The 21,658-nt window shown below is 34.5% G+C and overlaps 3 protein-coding genes across 4 annotated transcripts; 1 reads left to right on the plus strand and 2 right to left on the minus strand.

The window, feature by feature from the left end:
- Positions 1–207: 207 nt before the first annotated feature.
- On the minus strand, positions 208–9,721 carry LOC129883017 (uncharacterized). Of its 2 annotated transcripts, XM_055957554.1 has the most exons (6): positions 9,572–9,721; positions 9,037–9,142; positions 5,055–5,099; positions 3,349–3,457; positions 998–1,238; positions 208–761 (listed from the first exon to the last, which is right to left on the minus strand). In XM_055957554.1, exons 1-6 carry the CDS (start codon positions 9,617–9,619, stop codon positions 567–569), a joined length of 744 nt encoding a protein of 247 aa, XP_055813529.1. In that variant the 5' UTR covers positions 9,620–9,721; the 3' UTR covers positions 208–566. The 2 variants fall into 2 exon arrangements, with proteins under 2 accessions (XP_055813529.1, XP_055813530.1); XM_055957555.1 differs by lacking the exon at positions 5,055–5,099 and having other exon boundaries at positions 9,572–9,718.
- A 4,746-nt stretch (positions 9,722–14,467) lies between these two features.
- LOC129883019 (pentatricopeptide repeat-containing protein At4g14820) lies at positions 14,468–17,258 on the plus strand. Its single transcript, XM_055957557.1, has 2 exons — positions 14,468–15,170; positions 15,622–17,258. The coding sequence occupies exons 1-2, from the start codon at positions 14,569–14,571 to the stop codon at positions 17,201–17,203; spliced, it is 2,184 nt and encodes a 727-aa protein (XP_055813532.1). The 5' UTR covers positions 14,468–14,568; the 3' UTR covers positions 17,204–17,258.
- A 95-nt stretch (positions 17,259–17,353) lies between these two features.
- Positions 17,354–18,913, minus strand: LOC129883020 (uncharacterized). The gene is made up of 3 exons (XM_055957558.1): positions 18,112–18,913; positions 17,854–18,003; positions 17,354–17,750 (listed from the first exon to the last, which is right to left on the minus strand). Exons 1-3 carry the CDS (start codon positions 18,751–18,753, stop codon positions 17,466–17,468), a joined length of 1,077 nt encoding a protein of 358 aa, XP_055813533.1. The 5' UTR covers positions 18,754–18,913; the 3' UTR covers positions 17,354–17,465.
- Between the last annotated feature and the right edge of the window lie 2,745 nt (positions 18,914–21,658).

Below are 21,658 nucleotides of genomic sequence, written 5' to 3' on the forward strand. Positions count from 1 at the left end.
AGGACCATCAGAAACAACTTTGCTATCTCCCAAAGTAGGAGTAAGATCTACATACATATTGCCTTTTTCAGACTCCATTTTAATTCCAGACCCTCTTATGAAATTACGTTGAATATGTTATTGTCTCATATTTTGCATGGGATAAGAAGGTAGATCGCTGGAGCACTTTCAGATATAGGATACTAAAGAAAGTGCAAAAGCATACGATACAATGAAAAGAGAAATTTAACAAGAGAATTTTTTTCATTACAGTGGATATAAAAGGCTGGTTGTCAATTCTGTGGATATTGCATTTCATCCTATATTATAATTTATGCTAGCTACCCTTTAAATTAATCCATAAATAATTGCTATCAAGACAAACCGGGCACTACAGTAAGACGTGAAAACATCCTACCCCATTCCATAAGTAAGTTTATGATCACAAAAGCCACTGAGCCTATATACAACCCCAGCTCTTAGGTAATGTCAGTTTCAATGTAATACAGATTATTTAACAGGGCATGCAAGATTGATCACCAGGGACAGATTAGTTCAATCTTGCATAAGGTCGGCCAATTAAAAGCTCAACCTTCCATGTTCTCGTGGCGATGCATCCGACGCCTGCTATGAGACCGTCTGTGGCTATGATTACGCCTTCTAGGCAATTGGCTAGAGGCATCAGGGTGGTGAATCTCTTCGGTGTTCACTTGATGTCCAAGAATGCAATCAAATGGGTCTTCGGTTGAATCTAGAGCAGCACCAACACCAACACCATTCATCTACAATTTTCAATACACAGCCTTGTAAAAGTAACGTAACTGATACTGCTATAATGCAATATGACAGACTAAAATGGCTTTGTTTTTTATAGACAATGGTAGCATGGACTTTTTACGCTCTTATTTACACAGAAGAGAGCCCCCAATCCTACTACAACCTTGCACGATGGGAAGATCCCCAGGCCCCAGTATCCATTGATCATCTTCAATATTATATATAAAAGCAGAGTACTTACAATAATTTGTTCTCTCTCAAGATTAGTTTTCCTCAGATCAGTATTCTCCAAATGGGATTTCTTATTGGAAGAGTCATCACCTTCTACCTCATGAGAAGAAAAACTTTCCCCATAGGTACTTCGGAAACGCCACCTCGGTTTTGGCTGGTCTGTTGAATCATCATCATAAACATTTTCAGAGTAAAAGTATTTGGAGACAAACTGCAATACAGGCGGATTATGCTGGTACTTCTTCAACATTCTATCATGAGAAAATACTACATCAGTACATAGTTAAAAATAATCATGCCGGTGCTTCAATTTCAATCGTTATAGAATACCACATCACTAGTTCATACATGGGATGAAAAGAAAGAAATAACCGTGATACTACTCACATAAGAAGTACGATGACAAGATTCATAAAAATTCAACTAGTATGCTTTATTTTAGAAAAAGCTTTATTGAAATCTTTCCCTTTTAAGGAATATATTCCCTTCTGAACTATTTTCTTTTTGTTTTTATTTGTCTGAACTACACAACTATGAAGTGCTCTTGTTATCAGTAGTTGAAGACTCGGAAGATAATATGGTTTCCTTGGATTTGCCAGGTCTCTCCCACACCCTTCACCAGTATAAGAGTATGTCCACACCCGGATACCTATTTGGTGCAACGAGTTTCCCATTAATTCAGTAGTTTAGTAGTGTAGTTTAAAGATGAATAAAATTCACTTAGACCAGATTCATATATTCGAAATAGAGCCTAGGTATGCGGTCAAGCCCAACATGAGGCAATACTATGAAATAAATAAATCAAGCCTTTCAACCAGGCATGCAAATGAACAATCTACTCTTTCTCCATTTTTCTATGTTATCCGCTGTGTGTATACATATTCTTTTGCCATAAATTACTCTATTTAAGTTGCTGTTTTCCTTTCCAAGAAAGTGAACGGATTTGAGCTTCCAACCGGATTTGAGCATGCAGACCAAGCATATGTAGAGGACTAGGCTTCAAACATGAAGTGATAATATAGCGCTCATTTTTATTAGTCCAATCATCTAACATTCCTGTCAATTCAAAATATGAACAAGATATAGTGATGCTTAGTACATTTCCTCCACATTATGTATTGCCATGCACGCTATTATGTATTTTTCCATGACGAGTGTGCACATATTTCTATACTTGGTGGAAATATATGAATGTATATATTTGAAGTAAGAAATTCCGATCATTCTCTAGACTATAGCATACTTTAAAGTTAAACGCTCTTGCAGTGAGGAGAAAATCTTGCTATCTACAGTACTCTAGACTATGGCATATTTTAAAGTTTAATGCTCTTGCAATGACAATTTCTTGCTATCTAAGGTACATCAAGCACAACTTTTCACATTTCTCAATCATTCTTATTCTGAACTGAAGACAAGGAAAGTAGCAAAAGACGAAGAAAAATCAGAGAATATAAACATAGCATAACTGACCAGTCAACATGTTCCTACTGCAAGTTGAATCCAGCAAAATAGCTCAGAGAGATAAAGATGTGGTACTTAACTCGTTTAAACTCCTATAGCCCAAGTTATCATGTACAAAGCTACTCAAGGATTAAGATCTTGAGAATTCAATTATTTATCAAATGGGAACAGTATGACATATTCCGTCATTGTCAAAGGTTTAGACTTTAGCATCTTTCTCATTCAAATATCCAGAACTACAAAGCAATTTGAAATTCTTGAATTTTCTCCGTGGGTTATAGAGGTAGCTGTCATAAAGGATTAACATTTTTATTAATTATAGTTCCCATTTTCACATGATACCTCACTCTAACACTAGTGGTGATGAATAAGAACCTGTTAGAACAATCAGGCCAACTGCTCAAACTTACAAGGATGTCATTGTTCGAAGTTTGGTAGGTGTTTGATTTTCAAAGCAAAGTTGGAGGGGGAAACGATTTTAAACTATTAAATGCAGTAATCTTGCAAATCTTACTAACACCCCCACTACCCCCAGGCCCTTTGTTGCTTTTCCGAGAATAAGATATTGAAACATATTTAAGATCCCCTTCGAAGTGCATTGCTTAAATTAAGTAAAGTATTCCTCATCTCTTTTCAATTCTATTTGTTGGAAAACGAACCTAGCCACAAAAAAAGTTATCAATGAAAGAGGATGCATTTTGGGAAAAACCAAAAAGAAAATAGAACTTCAATGTAAAGTAGAGCAAGTAAGATTATTTGGGATTGCTCAAGGTTAAGTTTCATCATACTAAGTCATGCATGCATTTCGACAGTGTAGCACTTCATCTTTAGGGGTAAAAATCACCTCATTTATTTAGCCCCCCAAAAAATAATAATTAAGAAGTGTGTTTGAGGACCTACATTTCCCCCAACTCCTTTTGCAGACGAGTTCCATGCTGAGAGAGAATAAGTTCAACACCTGAATCCAAAGACTTGGCAAATCTCCACTTGCCGAAGAACCAACCAGCACCTGGACATAGAAAAGTTCGAAAAACTAAGCAATACACTTAGGGAAAGCAATCGAAAATGTTCTCTGTTTTGAAGCAGAAATCAATAGCTCTCCTACTAACTTGAGGCCTAATGAGCTTTTGAACTAAGTATCCTAAATACAAAGATTGGTAGGTCTATCGTTAACTGGACATATATTGTGCAAGACAGAGTTTACAAGTTTCCAGAGTAGCAAAAGCTCTTGAAATAAGAATGTCCATCTGTTTTTCTTTATACATGTAAAGGGATAAAGGCTATTAGGTTGCTTATGGAAATGTCAAACCATTAATCAAAAAGCTAATAACTAACAACTGTTAAAAAAGGAAAGAAAAAAATGACAAATCTGCCTAGTCAACCATTGCACTATCTTTGCAATTTACTGCACGATTGAATTAATATTTATAAGAAACCTGCACAATCATGTGAGGATGAAGAGATTTCCACCAAGTAGCAGCAAAAAATGATTAAACAATTACTTAATTAATTAAGTTATAAGAATGATCACAACTAAGCCAGTTGAAGTTGAATTCTTCTTTTAGCTTTTACTTCTTGCAATACTTATGAATTTTTCCATTTTAAAAAGCTAAATAAGTGAAAAAATTGAGCACTTGACAGGCATTCATTAACTGCTTACTCAGCATTTTAGAATCTACAAGAAAGACACCAGACAGGTATTATTGGTAGCCAATATGTAAGAGAAAGACAAGAACACGAGAAAGACAACTCCCTGTACTCTGGGATAAGGTTGAGTATGCTCTCTAATTTTAAAGGTTTAAACAACAGTGAGGGTTAGGTCTGCGTACACTCTACATTCTCCAGATCCCACATGGTGGGATTATACTGGGTTTGTTGTTGTAAACAACAGTGAGGATCAGATTTTTTTGGAAAGGGCTAACAAATGGTATCTTCAATGTTAAGGTATGCTACATCTGTTTGTGAATGAGATGAAACAGTCAGCACAAAATCCCTGGAAGCAGATCTGGAATTCTAAAGCTTCTGTTGAAGTTATGTGCTTTGTATGGTTGGTTGCCAAGAAGGCTTGTCTGACTCAGGAAAATTTACAAAAGAGAGGCATACAACTTATTAACTGATGGTATCTCTGTGGGAATAGTTCTGAAGGCATCAATCACCTTTTTATACATTGCCATATTACTTCACAAGTATGCCAAGATCAACAGTAGAATTCCTTCTTTGCTGGAATAGCAAAGGGCTGCCAAAACATTTGAAGAGGACTTGGAACACCATACCAGCGGCTATTTGGTGGTGTATATGGAGGGAAAGGAACAAAAGACGCCTTGAGGACCAGAGAAGCTCAATCTGGACGATCATATCTGACTGCATTCTTCTTATGATTTCTTTTTGGTGTAAAGTGGAAGCATTGAAGATACTGAATCACCGTTACAGTTCATAGAAACTTTTGTATAGATAGTCACTTAGTCAGGATTGTCCTCACTTATGTTTTTGTTTTTGGTTGTAACCACAGCACTTTTTTAGTCTTGTTTTTCCTGACATCAGTAATACTTACCTATTCGGAAAACAAGAAAAAATAGGGTTGAGGATGAGGGTGCATTTTGACTTACCTACTGCAAGGTTGATGCGGAATAAGTTATGCAGCCTTCGAGTAACTTCAACAAAAGCAAATTGAGATAATAATATTAGGGGCTTTAATGAACAATAAATATGGGGAGGGAAGACAATCACAGAGCTAAGCAATACATAAAAGAAGTGAAAAGATAAAAATGGAAAAGAAATTGCTTTCCTGAGCAGCATATATTTAGTATGGAAAATTTAGAATTTGCCCCTAAAATTTGTGAAACTCGTCATCCATGCCATCAGTTGAAAGGTTGATTATAAAATCACTTCATAGATATCCAAACGTACCATATATGCCCTTCATTTCTAACGAAGCTGCAGCTGGCATATTATCTATGCTGGCCATTTTAAATTTCCATATAAGTGAGACATGTGGAAAAAAAGAAACGGAAAAGTCCATATTTGCCCCTTACTTTGCGAAATTAACAATCTATGCACCCATTTGATTATTAGTCAGCTGACATGGAGTATAACAACTATGCCTTAGTCTCAAAATCCCACACAAAGTGGCCTGCTTTATCTGGTTGCTAGCCAAGGAAGCAGTTCTCACCCAAGACAATCTGATGAGGAGAGGGATACTACTTTGTCCTAGGTGTTTTTTTTTGGTGGGAAAAATGTTGAGACAGTGGACCATCTATTTCTTCATTGCAAAGTCACTGGACAGCTATGGAGGATTTTCTTAAATCTCAAAGGCATCTCATGGACTATGCCTGGAAAAATTACTGAAGCAATCCAGAGCTGGGAGGAAACTGGTGTGCAGGCAAAAAAGCAAAGATAGATGGAGAATTGTCCCTGCTTGTATCTGGTGGACAATTTGGAAGGAGGAATGCTAGATGTTTTGATAGCATAGAGAATAGTATGCAAAAGATTAAGCTAAACTGCCTTTTGTTACTATGTTTATGGTGTAATCAAGTATATTCAAATGACATTATCTCCATAATTGATGTTCTAGACTCAATTTAGGTAAGAGTTAGCACAATTTTGAAGTAAATTTTGTAAATATGGTTTTCAGTACATAGGACTATGTATTGTTTGTGAGAAATATACGAAGTTACCAATTTAAAAAATAAAAATAAAAATTACATCAGTCCCAAAGAAGTTGGGGTCGACTATATGGATCCCCGCTTCTTCATTTAAGTTCATTTCATATCATCATCATTATAAAAAAGGGCAGCCCGGTGCACTAAGGCTCCCGCTATGCGCAGGGTCCGGGGAAGGGCCTGACCACAAGGGTCTATTGTACGCAGCCTTACCTTGCATTTCTGCCAGAGGCTGTTTCCAAGCCTTATCATCATCATTATAAATAAAATAAAAGTGAAAAATAAGTTAAATATATATAATAAATAATAATAATAGAAGTTCTCTAACAAGTCTAAAACCCATTCTCAACTAGTAGTTATCACCCATATGAAACTTTTCTTTCATTGTGTCGTATCTTTAGCTAAGTCGTCATTGATATCAAGAATTTGTAGATCTTTCAAGACAACTTTCCTCCATGTGATTTTAGGTCGTCCCCATCCCTTTTGAAAACCTTCACTTACCATCATCTGACACCTATGGACCGTTGCATCACAGCATCTGTATGCACACACGCATGACCTATTCAAACTATCTCAAGAGACCATCTTGCATTTTATCCTCAATGTGTGCTACTTGCACCTTCCGGAAAATGTGGTCATTTTAAATCTTAACTAATCTTGTATGACTGCACATCCATCTTAACATTTGAATCTCTAAAACACTCATCTTGGATCTTAGCAGCCCAACATTCACTACCATATACTGTTGTTGGTCTTATAGCTGTCGTATAGAACTTAACTTTCACTTTGATAGGTATCCTTCTATCATGTTACACCCCGGTCACTTCTCCAGTTCAAACATCTAGTTTTAATCCTATGAGTAACATCTTCATATATCAATTCATTCTCTTGATACCAACCACAATCCTGTCTAGTCTCACCTTTACTTCTTTCTTCTCATGCTAACTAAACCTGCAAAGCATGTATTCAAACTTACTACTACTTATCCTAAAACCCTTACTTTCTAAAGTGCTTTTCTATAGTTCAACCTTTTGGTTGATACCTTCGCTAATTTCGTCAATTAATACAATATCATCAATAAATAACATACATCAAAGGACCTCATCTTGTATTGTGTTGGTTAGTTCATCCATAACTAGGGTAAACAAGTAGGGGCTCAAAGCCAGTCCCTGGTCTAAGCCTATTGTTAAGGGAAACTCCTATGTATTACCTAATACTATTTTCATGCTAGTGACATCTCCCTCATACATGTCCTTAATGGCATTTATATATTTAATATGAAGTCCTATAACTTGAAAAATGTGGTAAAACCCCATTTTTATAAATTGAATTATCATCAAAATGAACCCATTTCCTCCTTGCAATCAACTAGTACTGCAACCATCCTCTAGCTTTTTGTAGCCACTACAACTACTCCAGCCACCTCTCGCAAATTCGTCTTCCCTCTTCCTCCATTTTCCGGCAAACCAGTACTGCCACCATCTTCTACCTTTCCGTTGCCATAACAACTGCTCCAGACACTCTCTCCAACTCGTCTTCCCTCTTCCTTCATTTTCAGGCAGCAAGACCTTACTTCTAGAAAACATGAATGAATTCATTTTCAACCTCAACGTTTGAACACTATCCATGTGAAAGCTTTACAATCTCATTACAATGTCATTGTTTAACCTTTTTCTTGTTTGGGATCTTCTTGGACCAATCATCATTGCTAGGATAAGCCATGCAAAATTCATAAACAAGAGAAGATGGACAAAAAGTCTAAAACCTTAACAGGTAGTTTCATGCTTTCATAACCATCAATAGCAATTTCTTATTGAATTGGTTTGAAATTACACATGGGTTGAGAGTAATTGTAAATCTTTCTATGACTACTGCGAGTTGGAGAATTTTTCCCCATAGAGCTGATAATATCCATCATTTTCAGATATTTATTCTTGGAGATCTAGGGGGATAAGAAATATGGCATTTCCAACTTGCACAGTCCATTTGCAAGACTTTATAACTTACAAAAAAGTTGAGTGGGGTGGTAGATGCTCTTTTTAGTCATCGACTATGGTGGCGGTGGTGGTTTCCTTGCTAGATAAAGATAAGAAATAAGATAGTGGTATGGGTGACTTCTTTCACAAGTTGAGACGTATGTAGAGTTCTTTCCTTCTCTTAGTTCCATGGGTCTCACTTAGATGGTCAGCACATACAATATGCATAGCTTAAGTCAATGAAGGGCATATACAATCGTTTGGGTAAACAAGAAGTCTCTCTAGCAAATTTTAATGGATTACACATATGATATTTTGGCAAAGTTGAAGCGGAAATGTAGACCTTTTCCCTAATTATTACAAATTGAAAAGCTAGAGTTAAGTCTACCAATGAAACACAATCAGAACAGATAGTGGGTGCACACTCTCTTCCCCTCTTTTACTTTAAAAGCAAAAATTGACACCAGTTATCACCCTATCAAAATGCTTCTGAACTCTACAAGAGTTGATTGAACAGCCTTTGAAACGAAAAGAAGCAGCAGAGTATCAAAATATGGCATGAGAACAATATACTCCGTCTTTAACTCCAAAAATCACAAAAAACGTAACTTCATTTTTTATAGGCAGGGTTGGAGGATCTAATAAATAGAATTCATGAACCATGAAAAGTATCAGGGATACCCTTAACCACTAAAAGTAACTTAAGAATTGTTTTTACTAAGGAACAAAGCAAAATGTTACTTATCCTGAAATAACTGAGCAGACATTTTTCAATCTTGTGTTTTGCTTCTTGAATCGATTTCGATGATTTTTTGCCCATTTAATTACTTCACTTTCTTCTAAAGTGAAAAAAGAATAGCATACATGCCCAACAAAAAATAATAATAGACCAATATTAACAAAGAACCATCCAATGATGTAAACAAATTGACAAGTATATGTAAGAATTGTACCTAACCAAGTGGCAAGGGAAGCACCAGCTGCACCAATGCCAAAATCTCTTACAGCAGATTGCTTCCATGAATTTAGTAGTTTACTTTCTTCAGTTGTCAGAGAAACCTATGAATTTTAATAAGCAGATAAATAAGCATATTATATCTTCCAAAGGATAGTGAAATTTACAACAATAAAAATTTGAGTTAATGGTCATAACACACATAAAGAAAGTATCCACATTTTTCAAGTTTTATATTTGAACTACCGTGCGAGTTTTCTAGTGTATCAAAATACACATCAACCATTAATTGTTCACTTTTTTCTAGCCGAATGACACGATAATTCAGCTATAAAACTCACACACCTAAAAGTTCAGTACGAAGCTGGAAAAATTCAAATACTTTAGGGGCATATTTGATCCTTCACTCGAATTTTTGAAAACTAAGGATGACATAGAGTGAATGAAATTACCTAATTGGATTAGGAAAAAAAAAAGCGAAAAAATGGGTACCCATTTCAATAAGCAGCATTTGGGGTCAGAAAAAAACAAACCTTTCTGGCGATGAGAAGTTCATTCAAATCAATGAGCGATTCTGCCATTGTTTCACCTAATTTCAACAATCTGATCCGATCCAAGGTGGGTATAATGGATCTTATCGTATCGGAGCGTAATCGGGGGGTCCGGAACAAATCGGGTCAACAAGCACATTTCTTTGGTACAATAAAAATCATTTTAAAATGGCATAACACATAAATGTACTTTTTTTAATTTAGTCTCAACTAACCTCTATGCATTTCAATTTTGAGCGTGCATAATTAAATACTAAAATTTATATAAAATTGAATAAGTTAATGCATGTGTTCTATGGCACGATATACATAGTACTTGAATTGTTATGTGGGACTCATATATCTATTTAATCAACTTATTTTGAAAAATATTTTTCATTGATATCTAATCGATAACGAATCTAGATGGCTTTTTAGGACCAATTCCATCAATTATAGTTGAGGCAGCTTGGTCGGGTTCTTTGCATTCGCTCAACATGGATCTAAGATGAATTAAATAGATTTTACCGTTTTCTCAAAGAAAGAAGAAAGAGTAGTAGTTCATGCTTCATATGGGTCTTGCAACTATCCAATGAACTAGGGTTGTTCAAATCAAATTGAAATTGTTAATCCAAATCGAAAAAAATAATTATTGATTTATCGATAATAGGTTATTGGTTTAGCGCTTTTGGTAACGGTTTTGATTTTTTTATTAATGGATTATCAGTTCTTAATGATTTTAGATTTTTTCTTAACAAGTTAACCAATAACCCAATAATAGATTAAATAATTATATTTATACAATTTGTTATATAAAATCCTTGACTTAAAGTTTAGTTTCATACTTATATCGAAAAAGGGCCTAAAATGCTTTCGAACTATTGAAAATGGTACAAAAATGTCACTCATTCATCTATTGAGCCTAAAATGCCCTAGACATCCACCTTTAAGTCCAAAAATGATTTTTTCTTTAGTGGAAAAGGGCATGAAGGACATTTTTGACATAATTTTAATTAAATAATTTGAATAATTTTTTAGACATGTGGCGGCTAGGGGTGCTCACGGTTCGGTTTGGATCGGTTTTTAATTAAAAAATAACCAAACCAATTGAATCGGTTTTTTAAATTGTCAAATCAAACCAAACCAAACGATATCGGTTTTTACTATTCGGTTTTTGTCGGTTTTTATCGTTTTTTTCGGTTTTTGTCGGTTTTAAAATACCTTGTAGTCACTATTTGAATAAACAGAAAATAAATTTCAAAAGTATTTTCTTATTATAAATTTCATTGTAGCCAGTAGCTACTATCCAAGATTGACGCATACATGTTTAATAATAGAGAATGACTCACCTAAAGTTTTACTATTTGTAATTGTGAGTAGTTTTTCTGTGTATGAAGTCTATATTTTATTTATTTTTACTTTATTTAGTATAATTCAAAAGAATGGCCCAAGATCAAAAATATAAAAAATCAATATAAATTGTATTTTTTTCATAAAAAAATTAAAATACACACACATATATATACAAATTTAATTTTTAAAATATGTATATATAAAGTCGGTTTGGTTCGGTTTTTTCGGTTTTTTTTAGACTTGAAACCAAAACCAAACCAAATATAGTCGGTTTTTAAATTTAAAAATCAAACCAAATCAAACCAAATAAATGTCGGGTTTTTTTTCCGGTTTGGTTTGGTTATCGGTTTGGTTCGGTTTTTTGATTTTTCGTGTTCAGCCCTAGTGGCGGCCATCTATTGGTTATAATTTAATTATTTAAAATTAATTATAAATCAAAATTTATTTAAATAATTTTAATTAAATAATTTGAATAGTTTTTAAAACACGTGGCGGGCATTTATTGGTTACAATTTAATTATTTAAAATTAATTATAAATCAAAATTTATTTAATGAAATTTTAATTACAAAAAAGGGCCTAAAATGCCTTTGAACTATTAGAAATGGTACAAAATGCCCTCATGTCCTTTTCCGTTAAAGAAAAAGTCATTTTTGGACCTAAAAGTGAATGTTAAGGACATTTTAGGCCCAATAGATGGATGAGAGACATTTTTATACTATTTTTAATAGTTCGAGGGCACTTTATGCCATTTTTCTATACTTTTATTTTTGACTATCTCAAACTAACTCTCAATTATTCTACAATGTGACAATATTTGCTTTTGAGCAAGATGTAATATATCAACTCATGTGCATAGTTCATTTGATTTGTCACCTTGTTTCTATATAATTTTCAATAAAAAAAATTGTGTCAAATCTTAAGGGTTAAATCGATAACGATCAATAACAGATAAGTCAATATCTTAATGATTTTATAACGATTTAGCATGTCTACAAATCGATAATCGATATAACCAAGCGACAACCTTCAAAATCGAACCGAACCGACCGATATGCAACTCTTCAATGAACCATGAACTAAATGATTACTGCCTGAAAGAACTATATCCAGGGGATTGTCGCTTCCGAAATCCAATCCTGAAGTCATGTCTTTCAATTCTAGAACTAAAATAAAGTACTTTTGAGTTGCTCGTATCCAAAGCCCTCCTTCCAACTTAATCATAATACCAACTCTAAAGGGAAAATGAGCTAAAAGGGTTATTTGAGAGTAAAATGAAGGATAGGGAATTTCTATTTTTTTTCCTTTTCTTTTGTTATAAACATTTAATTAGGGGTTAATTATGAAGAGATGAGGTTGATTTAAAATATTTATAAACTTGGGGTAAAAAATTAAAAGATCAAAAACTTTTAACAAAACCCAAAATTTCATCCATTTTCTAAATGCATTTCTTCCTCTTTCTCTGTTCTCCTCTCCTCTCTTTTCTTTTCCCCAATTCTTTCTCCTTTATTCGATTTGCTCTGTTCTCCTCTCCTCTGTTCTCTTCTCTTTTCTTTTCACCAATTCTTTCACTCCGATTTGATTGTGAAAATTATAAAAAAAAAAATTGATGAAAAGAGAAGAGAAGAGAGGAGTGGATATGTTGTTTATATAAACAGGAGCTGTTCAAGCAACCAAGAGATGTTGTTTAGTTCAAACAACAGAAGTTGTTTAAACAATCAAAAGTTGTTTAGTTCAAACAACCAGAAGATATTTAAACAACTCTAAGTTAGTTGTTTGGAGAAATATGAAAATATTTACTAATTATTTTGGAGATCGAGAAAAACATTTGTTAGTTGTTTAGATAAATATTTAAACATTGACGTTTGGAAGGCTGAAATGTGTTGAGATTGAAAAAAAAAAGATATGGAAGAAGACGAAGATGAATGTGGAAAGGGCTGCTGTTGTTGCTCCCGCTGAAAAAATGCGCAGATTTTCTGGAAATTGTTTGTTGCTCTTTTGGCTAAACAACCCTCTTATATGTTGGGCCTGTTTGTAAATAGCAAAACTTTGGAGTGTATAATTTTTTTTTTTTTTTAAATTAGCATAACCCATTAATACCTAATTATATTAGAGTCCCTTTTACCCAATTTTTAAAACTTGTATCCTAAATTCTCAAATAGATAACTCAAAAGTCTCTTTTAATTCTATTCCCAAACTCTAAATAGCTTTAGCATTTTTTAATTGAAAAGTTATTTAACTCTATGAAGAAATATATTTTATGCAATCAATGACCAAAATCATAAGTATGCTTACAAATTCTATAGAATCCATCATATTTGACAAATACAATAACAACATACTTATTATATTTCTCCACAACAGAGTTTAGAAAAGTAGCGAATATATGCTTACTTTGTTTCTATTTTTACGGTATAAAAGAGGTTAGACCTTTAGCTCGAGAAAATTATTTTCTTTAAAAAAATTAAAATTAAAATATTAAGATGAATTAGAAAAACGGAAAAGGGTCAAATCTACTCTTCAACTATTCGAAATAGATCAAATATATCCTTCAACTATTTTTGGACTCAAAACTATCCCTTTCGTCTAACTATCGGATCACTTCTATCCTTTCTTTAACGGAATAAAATGTGGCATTCAATGTGCAGATTATAACGCCACATAAACGTCCGACCAACACCCACCTAAGCCACATCCTATATTGGACAAGTTGAGTTGTTACAGAGAAAGGGGAAGAGAGGGGAGGAGGAGAAGAAGATCAACAGATATTGAAGAGTACAGCACCAACGACATATGACTACAGAAGGATCAAAGATGGACAAATTATTGGTCCAATATACTCACTCCTCCTCACATGGCTTTCTGTTCCGACGCCGTCAACCATTTCAAACGAAAGTTCTAGCAACGATACATCGTCAGTATTCTTCTAATTTGTATAGCCCACTTTAACTAATTTAGGATTGGGTCCAAGTTGATAATTGATTGATTGGTATATTTATAATCATTGGAGTTCAGATGGGGTTTAGTGAGACACTTTGTTTACTACTCCATATGTCCCTCAGTTAATTTATAAGTCTTGACTAATGTTTTAATCTCTAAAATTTTGCTCAAAAGTGAAGAAAACTTCTTCAATAAATGGGGTAAGAATTCACCACTAATATTTAGTGTTAATTATAGTTTGAGTTTGTATAATTTATACGTCTGTGTAATTCAAAATTTTATAATATAATTTATATAATTGTTTAAAGTTCATATCTTTGTGTTTGTACAAATTCATTATTTTGAATTTATAAAAAAATAGTTAAATTATACAAACTTACCTGTGAATTATACAAATTCGCAAATTATATGATAGTTTAAATTATATCTACGGTCCATAAATATGTAAACTATAACTAAAGATTATAACTCACAGATATGCAAACTGCAACTACGGATCATAATTACTTATAGAAACTATTTATGAAATTTCCTCCTTAATATATACAAAGTACTAATTTATTCAAGATTCAACAAAATAATTTTTCTAAATTCCAGACCCAAACATTCCCTCCAATACATATCACTTATCAGTATAGCACTGGAACACTCCATAGTTTCCATTGTAGAGCTTCCCAAGCTCAAATACTCTTCTTCCTTTCACATGCCATGGCTATAATGACGCACCCCATCACCCCCTTCGTCACCCCACCTGTCCTCCTCCCACCCACCGTCTACCCCAAAACCACCCACCACCTATCCACTTCCATCTCCAAAGCCACTTCTCTCCCTCAGCTCAAACAAGTCCACACCCAAATCCTCCGTCAAAACTTGTCAGATTCCGATTCCCTCCTTTTCAACCTCATTCTTTCTTCAATTCCTTTCCCTTCAAGCCTTCACTATTCGCTTTCCATCTTCTCCACTTTGCAAAACTCGCAAACCCATCTCATCAACAAGCTATTTGGTGAACTTTCACGTTCTAAGGAACCCCATAATGCGTTATTGTTTTTGGAGAATGGTAGAAGAAATGGGTTGGAGGTTGACAGGTTTAGCTTCCCCCCATTGCTGAAAGCTGCCTCAAGAGCTTTGGCATTGCGTGAAGGGGTGGAGATTCATGGGTTGGTTTGTAAGGTTGGGTTTGATTCTGACCCGTTTATTCAGACTGCTCTGCTTGGGATGTATGCTTCTTGTGGGATAATTGAAGATGCACGGTTGGTGTTTGATAAAATGTCTCATAGAGATATTGTCACTTGGGATATAATGATTGATGGGTATGCTGTTCTCCATTTAATTATATAAGATGACTAATTTTTTTTTCTTTTTTCGCCAAAGAAGAAAAAGAAAAAGACTTTCTTTTGGAAATACTGATGCATGGTGAATGGGTAAATTGAGTTGAACATGAAATTTTAACTATTGGTTGAATTGCTCTTAGTAGAGAATACTTAGTTTAAGGAACCCAAAATTTGTCTCGAGAAACAACCTGTTGTTAAGTAGTGGAATGAGACTGACCTAGATGGAGCGGAATAGATATGGAGGATTCATCCCCACTGGTTTGGAGTTGAGCGTGCGCGTGTTTGTTATCTGTTGTTGAATCATTTTCAAAGATGTTTAGTTGCACGTTTATTTCACGCTTCGGTTTCAGAATCACTTATTTAAAAACTAGTGATGTCTATTAAGTTTATTATTTATAGCTTGCTGATCTTTCTGCTGTGTGTTTCACAGTTACTGTCAGAATGGCCTTTTTGATGATGTATTGGTGCTGTTGGAAGAGATGAGTAGCTCTAATGTGAAACCCGACTCGAGGGTTTTCACAACCATTCTGTCTGCTTGTGGTCAAACTGGAAATTTAGCCATTGGGAAAGTGATTCATGGGTTAATATCAGAGAATAATATCATTGCTGATTCTCGTCTGCAAAGTTCTCTTATCAGCATGTATGCAGGCTGTGGCTGCATGGATTTGGCTCAGAATTTGTATGACAAACTGTCACAAAAGAATTTGGTGGTATCAACTGCCATGATTTCAGGGTACTCAAAGGCTGGGCAAGTTGAAGCTGCACGATCTATTTTTGATCAAATAACAAATAAGGACTTGGTTTGTTGGAGTGCAATGATATCTGGCTATGCAGAGAGCGCTCAACCTCAAGCAGCTCTGAAGTTACTTGACGAAATGCAGGCATCTGGAGTGAAGCCTGACCAAGTAACTATGTTAAGTGTTATTTCAGCCTGTGCTAATCTTGGTGCATTGGACCAAGCAAAAAGAATCCATATGATTGTTGATAAGTACAGATTTCGAGAAGCTTTACCTGTAAATAATGCCCTAATTGATATGTATGCCAAATGTGGGTATCTAGACGGAGCAAGAGGAGTGTTTGGTCGAATGCGAAGGAAAAATGTTATTTCGTGGACTAGTATGATTAGTGCGCATGCCATTCATGGAGAGGCTGATCAGGCCTTGATGCTTTTTCATCAAATGAAAGAGCCCAATTGGATTACGTTTGTGGCTGTTCTATACGCTTGTAGCCATGTTGGACTTGTTGACGAGGGACAACAGATCTTCTCATCAATGGTGAATGAGTACAATATCACACCTAAACTTGAACACTATGGTTGCATGGTTGACCTTTATGGCCGAGCGAATCGTCTCAGAGAAGCTCTGGAGCTGGTAGAGACTATGCCTATGGCACCAAATGTTGTCATTTGGGGTTCACTAATGGCTGCTTGTCGGATCCATGGTGAGTTTGAACTAGGAGAATTTGCAGCTAAAAGGCTCCTCGAGTTAGATCCTGAACATGATGGGGCTTATGTCTTCTTATCAAACTTTTATGCTAAAGGAAAAAGATGGGAAAATGTTGGGGAGGTGAGACAACTTATGAAACACAAAGGCATATTGAAGGAACGGGGACACAGTAAGATTGAAATGGACAATGAGATACACGAATTTTTAACAGCTGATAAGAGTCATAAACATGCTGATGACATCTACACGAAGCTAGATGAGGTAGTTTGCAAGTTGAAGCAGGACGGTTATGCTCCAAACACCAATGTTGTTTTAATTGATGTAGATGAGGACGAGAAGAAGGATGTGGTTCTTTTGCACAGCGAGAAGCTGACTCTTTGTTATGGATTACTGAAGAGTAATAGGGGATCACCAATCCATATAATCAAGAACTTAAGGATCTGTGAGGATTGCCATAACTTTATGAAGTTGGCATCTAAGGTGTTTGAGAGAGAAATTGTTGTAAGAGATAGAACTAGATTTCACCATTACAGAGACGGCTCATGTTCTTGTAAAGACTACTGGTGACAGCAATTTGTGAAATAGAATTAGCCGTATGTTACATTGTGTTAGTGTCCTCGTTTCTCTTTAGCATTCAATTTCATCAAATAAGTGTAGGCAGAACATTTCTGGCTACAGGGGATATAATATTTACAGTTGAAATGTAATAGAACAACGTAGAACCAAAAGATGCTAATATTGAATTCTCAACGTTCACAGAAGAACAAACATATAGAGCTTAAACCGGGAGCTCTCATGAGGGATGAGAATGCTTTCTCATAAGTTCTATTTAGGTTGGAATCTGGAGCCTCTCTATTGTGAAATCACTGTGCTGGCTTGTGAAAGAAGACGATAGCCAGAACTCTTGTTTCAACTTTTGAACTTCTCTTCCCAGCCTGAACTTCAAAAACTCAAACACAGCTGAAACCAATTTTCCATTTTCAGTTAAAGAACTTCGACTGTACTCTAAAATCCATGTATTTGGGTCCATTTGCACAGCTGAAGCACCCCATTTTTGTTGTGTCCATGAACTATTCGATTTTCTAATCAAGTAACCAATCTCCCCATTGGACCACTGTTCAAAATGAAGAGAAAAAGAACACAAAAACCTTAACTTGATGAAGTGAACTCGAAAGACAAGAGAAGACAGAAACAGAACACAGTCGAAATTCTGTTACCTCAGTAAGTCTTCCTGATAATATGGTATACGAACGTGAAGAAAATCCAGCTGTGAGCAAACCAGCTGTTTGTAAAGGCCATCCCCATATGCTCAACTCTTCTGAATTTGTCTTGTACAGCGTACATCGCGAATTCAAAAGCAAACCATCCTATAATTTAGTTGAAAAATCTACTTAATTTTGGTATCCCTTAGACATATAGCAAGAATATACATCGAACCAACAAAGGCAATAATCCAGCATTTACAAAATCTATACCTGGTTGATTTTCCAAGTAGAATTAAGAGGGCTGCAACTCGATATTTCTTCGTCATCAATTAGACCTTCAAGTTCCTTCTTAAAGAATATCAATCTTTCATCAAAATCCTTCAAACCACATGATTTTTCACTCAAATTCTTAACAATTTGCGGGGACAATTGAGGCTGCAAGAACGCAGAAACCACCCAAGAATACCCAAATTCCAACCCGAAAACAACACCCAATCCAAAAATCAATCTCATCAACAAAACCCCAAAACCAAATTCCCTCTTTTTCTTCTTTACCTTCTCATGAAAGCACCCTCTGGTTGTGGAATTGAGCGGAGGGGACATGGACAAAGAAGCAGAACTGTTGCTAATCGATTTGGGGGTCGAAAGAGTCCTCGATGGACTGTAATAAATGGGGCTTCTTGGAAATTGAAGGGCTCTAGCCGCTGAAAGTTTTGTGATAGAGCTCTTGTGCATGCTGTTAGTCATCAGATCGAGAGTTGCGTTGAAACTGGCTATGCAGATTTCGCAATTGCAATTGGTATCTTTTCGACATCCGGGGAAATAGTAGCTGTCTTTCGTTTCGGAATCCATGACAGTTGTGGATGATGATTTCACGGAAGAATTTGGAGTTGAAACTTGCGTTGATTTCATGGTATTTTGAGCTATGGAAATACCCCAAATCTGGGGTTTCTTTTAGTGGTTGAAGAAGATATATGGGGTTTGAAATTTGAATACAACGGTCATATCGTCTGTAGAATATTTGGGATACACTGTAATGACCCATTTACTGATTTACCCCTTACAGATTATGTCATTTATTTGGTCAAGATATATATATATATACGTATGGAGCGCTTTTTGGCTCCCCGAAGACCTTCCACGTGACCGGCAAGCTCTTATTCCAATTTTATAGCAAGTGAATCAGAATAAGCCCTAGCCCAGCTACTGATTGGAAAGTCTAGGCAGCTTTCTTTCAAGTCCTTATCGGTCGAGTAGAAAAAGAAAGCCAAAGCCATTCAGTGGTGAATCAGTGGACCGTAACGAACTTGACTTTACCTCAAAAAGGACGGGTCATCATAGTCTGAACTTGAAATCTTTCGTAGATTCGGCTCGACTCCATTTCTCTTCTCTCCATTTTCCTCGAGTGACCAAAATAAGTCTCTAATCATGGTTTAACTAATAAATTCATTATTTATTTAATTTTAAAAATAGAGAAGAGTCTAAAATACCCCTCAACTATTCGAATTGATACAAAACTATCTTCCATCTATCATTCGGCTTTCAAATACTCCTGACATCAATCTTTTGGCTAAAAAATCTCCTTATTTCTGACAGACACACTCATAAGGTGGAGGAGAGGACAATATTGTACCAAATATCATAATTTAAGGATATTTTAGGTATTTTTTAGTTTAAATAATTTGAAATTACTTCGTATATGAGTTCATATGATTGACTTGATTTTGGATTGCATAGTAAAATCACCTTCCAACCCCCCCCCCCCCCCAACTTCTTCTCTCTTTCACTTTTTTTCTTCTTGGATCTTGCCCACCATTTTAAATTTATGACAAAACAAGGGAGAAAAAAAGAGGAAAACAACAAGGATATTTATATAGAAATAATTAGTTCAATAGAAGATGATTTAATAACATTTTTTTTTCTTTTGTATGCACCCAAAATTCAAAATAAGCGAATAAAAACAGTTTTTTCTCCTATTCCCACCCCTACTCTACCATGATAATAATATAAATTAAAAGAATATAAACATCTAAGTTCATTTCAAGTTTGAGTCTCTAATATCTTAATAATAAGAGATTAAAAAATGAATCAAAAAAGAAAATGAACAAGACAATTGGATAATTAATAGAAAATTTTGTATTAATAAAAAATAATAATATTGTTTTAAATGGACATTCAGACATGGATTTTAGATGGATTCCTATTTATGAGTTGGGTTCTAATAAATTGGGTATTGATTTAAAATAGATCAATAGAAAAATATAATGAAATTAATAATTTTTTGAATATTATTTTCAAGGTATCAGGTAAAAATATGAATTATATGTGGTTTTTATTATTTATTTGAGAAGGGTTTAAATTTGGACCAATGACAAACATAATAAATAAATATTTAATAATTTTACTTTAGGAGAGCTGTTAAAAATAAAGTCAAATATGAGGCAAATAGTTAATATTAAGTGTATTTTTGAGCCAAAAGTTTGGCATCAGGGGGTATTTGGGAACCGAAAGGTGAATTCAGGATAGTTGTGTACCAATTCGAATAGTTGAAGGGCGTTTTAGGACCTTCTCTATTTTAAAAATTAGTGTAATCATACGATCTTGGTAACATATTATCTTGTTCATAAATATTTAAATTATAAATGCAGGTTCGAACACTCACAAAAAAGTCATATAACTAAGGTAGTCTGTTTGTTTTAAATTCATGGATGCTTCACCAGAAAAATTAAGAGAAATTCGAGGAAACATTTCTTTTATGTTGTTTGAGAAATGTTCAAATCATCAAAAAGACCAATTAGATATTTAATAACTTGAATCAAATATTCACTAATAAAAATATAAAACAGTGAACCTTGAGGAAATTAGATAGCAATTAGCATGGATATGTTCCTGATATTATTGACTTGGCTGAATGAGAAACAATGACAGTTATCTGCAAATAAATAAGCCAAAAGAATTTTATTTTTTTAAAAAAAAACTGACAAAATAACATGCTTTTCTTTACACAACTGGCCAAAAAAAAGGGATTTTGATCACGACATAATATAAGTGGCAATACGTAGCAATTCGAGTTCAGCAGTAGAGATGATTATTTATTCTTTAGTGGAATTGATATGATAATTGTTTGAAATGACTGAAAATCTCTCGAGTGTGTCGATTGTGATGAGAAATTCCATTTGAATATTAGATAAATTCTTTTAGTGATTTTTTAAACAAAATTATTAATTGACAAAAAATGCATGTGTAAGCACATAATGTGCCCGAGATGCAAGTGTGACGCACTGAAACTAGTTTTATTAATATGCTTGAGACTCTTTAATAAAGTTTGACTTTAGGCTATCAATTAATTGCATTTAATATATATGTGATATTTTATGAAAAAAATACTACACAATTGATAAGAAATGCACGAGTAATGCACATGACGAGCACAAGATGTACATGTAATGCACGCGCACGGGATGCATCGTACGACAAATGTAGAAACTAATTTTATTGAATATTTTCAAGATTTTTATTAAGGTTTGACTTTAAGCTATCAATTTGATTGAGCCGCTCCTAACTCCCTCCTAATAGAGTTAACGATATAAAGAAATCAAATCTTAAAAAGATGTTACGTATTTACCACCATAATCAGCCAATTCAGTTCTTTGTCGAACCAAATCATATACAATTAATTTATCTTTAAGAACAAGACTTGTGTATATGCTTTATATTGTTTGTACTACATGAGACACAAAAAATAGTGGTAGTAAGATATATATATATATATATATATACCCACGAGTTTGGGTTTGAATAAATAGATGAGGGGAAA

The sequence above is a fragment of the Solanum dulcamara genome, chromosome 3, assembly GCF_947179165.1.
Source record: "Solanum dulcamara chromosome 3, daSolDulc1.2, whole genome shotgun sequence".
NCBI lineage: Eukaryota > Viridiplantae > Streptophyta > Magnoliopsida > Solanales > Solanaceae > Solanum > Solanum dulcamara.